Source organism: Anarhichas minor, unplaced genomic scaffold (genome assembly GCF_050575085.1).
Source record: "Anarhichas minor isolate MPS153535 unplaced genomic scaffold, ASM5057508v1 ptg000005l, whole genome shotgun sequence".
NCBI lineage: Eukaryota > Metazoa > Chordata > Actinopteri > Perciformes > Anarhichadidae > Anarhichas > Anarhichas minor.
The window spans coordinates 1,013,905-1,019,106 of NW_027466451.1; the positions used below are offsets into that span (position 1 = coordinate 1,013,905).

General features: G+C 38.6%; 1 protein-coding gene across 1 annotated transcript; it reads left to right on the plus strand.

The window, feature by feature from the left end:
* Positions 1-2,786: 2,786 nt before the first annotated feature.
* Positions 2,787-5,202, plus strand: LOC142971827 (monocyte chemotactic protein 1B-like). Its single transcript, XM_076112521.1, has 3 exons — positions 2,787-2,984; positions 4,252-4,369; positions 4,481-5,202. Exons 1-3 carry the CDS (start codon positions 2,918-2,920, stop codon positions 4,593-4,595), a joined length of 300 nt encoding a protein of 99 aa, XP_075968636.1. The 5' UTR covers positions 2,787-2,917; the 3' UTR covers positions 4,596-5,202.

The following is a 5,202-nucleotide window of genomic DNA, read 5'->3' on the forward strand; positions in this document are numbered from 1 at the left end:
TAAAAAAATAAAAATTTAACAAAATCTCTAACTTAATCAGTGCATGAAAAATTAAGTTGTTGCCTGGTGTGCCTCACAGTTTATCTTCATTATTCGAATCTGCTTCAAAATTGAATGGTTTCTTCCTTGCCCTATGCTACATACTTGTTTTACTGCCCCCATGTGGCCAGAAAAAAGGACAATTAAAGCTGCAGTAATCAATACTTTGATATATGCAATTATTTAATAGACCACTTGTGATGAACCAATAGAGAATCCTCATCCAACTCTGCAGTTGGCCCTTAGCTCTATAGAGCGTTTTTCCACTCATTGTTTAGGTTTTATGACCTGCAACTCTTGTCATTTAGTTTCATTCAGGCGGCAACCTCTGGTTCTGAGAAGAAAAGCAAATGTGGAAGCGCCTTCAACATGAATTCTCTCTAATGTCCATCAGGGGGCGACTCCTCTGATTGTATAGAAGTCTATGAGAAAATGACTCTACTTCTCTCTTGATTTATTCCCTCAGTAAACATTGTAAACATGAGTTTATGGTCTCAATCTCTAGTTTCAAGTCTTCTTCAATACAGCATGATGTTCATTTAGTAAATCAAATAGACCATAAAGCAGGGTATGCTTTAGGGCGGGGCTACACTGTGATTGACAGGTCTCTGCCAGAGCCGTATACGGCATCTTTACATAACTCCTCCACTGTCCAATTATGGTCACTGGTTGCAAAAAAAACAAGATGGTGATGACCAAATCGCCAAACTGGAGGCTTCAAAACCGTAGTCCACAAGTCAATGGGTGACACCACAGTGATTACGTCCACTTCTTCTATACAGTCTTAAGTGACCCAAAAACCCGTTGCTATGAATTGTTTAACACGTAGTCATCCATCTCAACATGTCTTTTATTTTAGCGCCTTTACAGTCTTAAACCATAACAAGAACTGAAGTAATTGGTCTTGTCCCTGAACTCTAATGCAAATCATCATTACTGAATTGAGCATGAATATCTTGACCTTGGATAAGTATTTTGGACAAAATAATCCACCAACTGGCTTTCTTTTTGAGCTTTCAACCGCATGGTCTTCATCCATCTCCAGTACTAGTAATGTAAACGATCTTCATATTCTTTTGTCATACAACCCTAATAGAGAATTACTGTAGTCCTGAAAAATAATTGCTTTCTTGTCCGATAGAGTAAACGGCTTGAGATTCCTTGTAATACAAGGCACAACAAAATGTCTGTCTCTTTGTACATGAAACTCATCTCATCATATCCGGCTGCTGCGAGGTGTCTTCATATATATCTGCTTCAGACGTGGTAAAAGGATTATTATGACTATTTATGATTATTTGTATGAGTCAGACATACAGATGTACTAGAGTTCTCACATGAAGCTCACCTGTTATGGTACAGAACCAGAATCAGAATCAGAACCGTTTATTTTGCCAGTGTATGTTGCACATATAAGGAATTTTACTTGGTAGATGGTGCATAACATTAAACAGTCAACACAGTGCAAAGAGTACAATGTGTACTCGAATGGAAGCCCACCTTTTCCCTGCTAAAAGATCATTTAGTTTACATATATACAATTTGTGCCAGTACAAACCTCGTCAAAAGGAATCCAGTGTGATTGTGAATCTACTTCACAGGTTTTTGCCTCAGTGTGGACATGAGCAGTTCGCCCAAAATATATTTGTATGTTGAACATATCACGTGTTTTACAAGACAAAAAAGATTTGACAAAAGCTGTGAAAAAGAAAAGTATAATTTTGTCAAATGGGAACCACCGGGTTTGGAACCACTCATTCAGTCCAAACCGTCAAAATGAAGTCTTCCTTCTCGTGTTGATGATATCATTGTTGTGCAGTGATCCTAGTGAAAACCCTTGAAAACCCCAAACTGGGAAGTTTAACTTCCTTGTAATGAAAATATGTATTGCATGTCACTCAATCACCCATTAATCTCTCTTGATAGAGTTGTTCCGATACAATCTAGTATCCATGGCATTTTGTGAAATACTCACGAATTAGTATTGTTGTGGTTCTGTTGCCTAAACTTAAAGTTTGTGACGGTATTCTTAAACATAACTACATGGTTTTGTCGCCAAAACCGAACTGTACAAAGTTATTTCAAGCCCAACCATGATGTTTTTCCTCAACCTAACCTCAAGCCACGAAACAAATTGCCTATTCGTGTCCCTGTACACGAAACCAATTGGTTGCACTTTGTAACTATTTCACAAACTGCCCTGAGATTGTGTTATCTGACAACAGTATCGAAAGTGCCTCCAAATCTATGTTAAAATCGGCAGAAGGAGAGCTAATTAGCATTAGCTGTTAGCAGCAGGTGGGCCAGTCCTCAGGAAAGGAAGAAATGGTATGGGAACATGTTGTTACAAGAATGTTGTCAGGCAAAATGTTCTGTATTACAGATATATGGACATTTATCAGTCAAGCAAAAAGGCTTTCTCATTCTGTGTGTAGGGCCTCTTTGTATATTAATAATATTATGTAGCGGCTCTCAAAGAACTGTTGTAGCTGTGACGTGTAGGTGGCGAACAGAAAGTACAGTAGTCTTGGTCACAAGTAATGTGTAATTCACAGGGAAACCACGCTCGAAAACAAAGAAAAGTACTTCTTTATTTAACACGTTGAGCGCAGGGTTCAGTGAATCAGTGAATGTCAGCGTGTTTAGGGAAGTGAAATGGACTTCCCACCAACACACGCGGCCCACACATGAAACTCCCGGTAATCCCCCACAGATCAAGGGGAGAGATACTGACACGTCATAGTGAAGTCTCAACAAAGGAGCTTTAGGACTCCCCCCGGCTGCTCCTGAACTGTATAAAGGTGTGAGTTCAAGTTCACACAGCAGAAGAGAAGAACAGGCTGATAACACTCACCTACTACTACACAGTGAAGGGAACATGGCTGCTGCTCGTCTTGCTCTGTCCGTGCTGGTGCTGATGCTGGCTGCCGTCACTCTGACTGAAGGTAGGAACACATTCAATCAATCGTTTAAATGTTGATGGTGACACTGGTACATTTGATATAATGGATGTGATTCAAGCTGATCGGCTCAAACAAACATAACATTTAACAACGTTATAAGGTGGTAATATGTAGTATTATTCTACTAAATAAGATCTATCAATGCAGCTTTAAAGGTTGTGAAACCCTGATTTGATCCAGTGCCATGTACACTAGTTGTATGAAAGGACTTTGACATTGTTCTAGTCTTACTCTTAAAGAGAAATTGACTCTAAAATATCATTCAGATGTTTGTTTGCAGCTTACTTTCATACGCTACAAGCTAAAAAAAATTAGATTTTTTTTAACATCCACAAGACACAGTTAGGTGTTTATTTCAACACTTTGTCTATTTGTGTCTGTAGATTTCTCCTAAATTCACCAAAAGTTAGCATTAGATAATGCCTAATTTGCATATTTAAACATAACATTTCAGAAAACTTGCAATACAAAAAATAATAGTCTTAATGGAAGCAATCAACTGGTGATATTTCATGTAGATATCTATTAGTTAATTGTTTTACCCTATTCACCTGTAGTGTCTTCAAAATGTCTGTAATTTTACAAAACATTTATTTAAAATTAGTTCTTTCTCTGATCCAGAAATCTCCACTTCAGTACATACACCAAACTTTACACTTTCATTCCTTTCTATGTTCTGAAGGTTGTTACAGAGGAGTTTGTTCATACATCAATCATAGCCTAATTTCCTAGAAACATGGGGAAAATGGATTTTTTTTTTAATGGCTGTATTTTCTGATACATGGAGTCATACATACCTAAAATTCCCTCTATAAAAACCTTTGACTCTAATATGTCAACAAAATGAAACAAGAATTTTGAACCTGGCTTTGTCCAATGTTCAGATTTCTGTTCTGGTATGAAAAGTAGCACATATTTAATAAGATAATGCAATATTTACATATTTAAACATACATTTTCTGTAAACTTGTAATACAAAATATAATGTTCTCAAGTTTTCATGGTGATACCCATTAGTTACATGTGTGTACCATATTTAGCTGTGACTCCCTTTAAGTTGAATCGATGTATACAGTATACCTTTAACAGTAACAAGCATCCGGTTTTTTGTCAGTATGACAATGGAACAACCCATTCGACAACAGTATCAGATAGCGCCTTCAGAGGAAATCAAATGGAAACACAAAAGCGACAAACGTGATGTCTGTGAGTGTGTGTAAGTTGTTCATTGGTGTGTGTTTGTTTTCAGGATTGCGTGGCGCCGGCCCCAAGAGATGCTGCTTTCGTTTCAATGAGATCGAGATGCCCAGCGACAGAGTGGTCGGCTACATCAGGACCAGCCAGCGGTGCTCCAAGCCCGCCGTCCTGTAAGTACCCATCCTCAGAGACACGCGTCCTCAGAGACACGCATCCTCAGAGACACGCGTCCTCGCCGCCTTTGTCTCCGCTGACATGTCCTGCTTTGTGTGTGTGTTCAGGTTGAAGACCGTGGCGGGGCGTCACCTGTGTGCCAGACCCTCAGCCGCTTGGGTAAAGGAGCTTATCGACCATCTGGACGCCAAATCTGTCCCAGGAGAGACGTCCAACCTGTAACTGGCGACGCCACGTCCCTCCTATCAGAGCTTCTGGTGGACAACATCTGGCCAGTTATTGTTTCTTGATGCTGCAAATTCAAACTGTCAAAGATGCGTTACCATAAGGTCTGCAGGAGGGCATCTGTCCATCTATATGCAAAATATTTACTAAAACACAAAATATTGTTATGTTTTGTGACTCACTCGTGGAGAGACACATACTGTTTTCTACATTTCTGACTTTAAAAAAAGTTTAATTTGAGTATATGCAACAATATGTATAGTTTTTGCTTACACTCTGACCATCAACACTGTGAAATACTGTTGCTTTGTGATTTGAATTGACGTAACAGAAACTGCATTTACTGTAAAAGAGCAATGCCTCCCAACTTCACTTGTTATCAGTAGAGTATAAGCTACGGGTCAATGCCACTATTTCTACAATGAACCTCTGTGAGCTCTTCCTCTTGTTTTTTTGTATAAACTAAAGTGATGGTGGATTTTTTTTTTTACGATTTACGGTCATGTTTTGAATTCAAGTACTTGTACAGATAAGTACAAAATGTATTTCTGTATGCTTGAGCTACTGATTTGATTCTGTTGAATTAAAGCAAGATAATATTTCA

Excerpts from the sequence above, each read along its gene's own strand:
- LOC142971827 (XM_076112521.1), top strand. The coding sequence starts at position 2,918 with ATGGCTGCTGCTCGTCTTGCTCTGTCCGTGCTGGTGCTGATGCTGGCT. Across the intron at positions 2,985-4,251 it reads TGCCGTCACTCTGACTGAAG|GATTGCGTGGCGCCGGCCCC; the intron begins GTAGGAACACAT and ends GTTTGTTTTCAG. Across the intron at positions 4,370-4,480 it reads TGCTCCAAGCCCGCCGTCCT|GTTGAAGACCGTGGCGGGGC; the intron begins GTAAGTACCCAT and ends GTGTGTGTTCAG.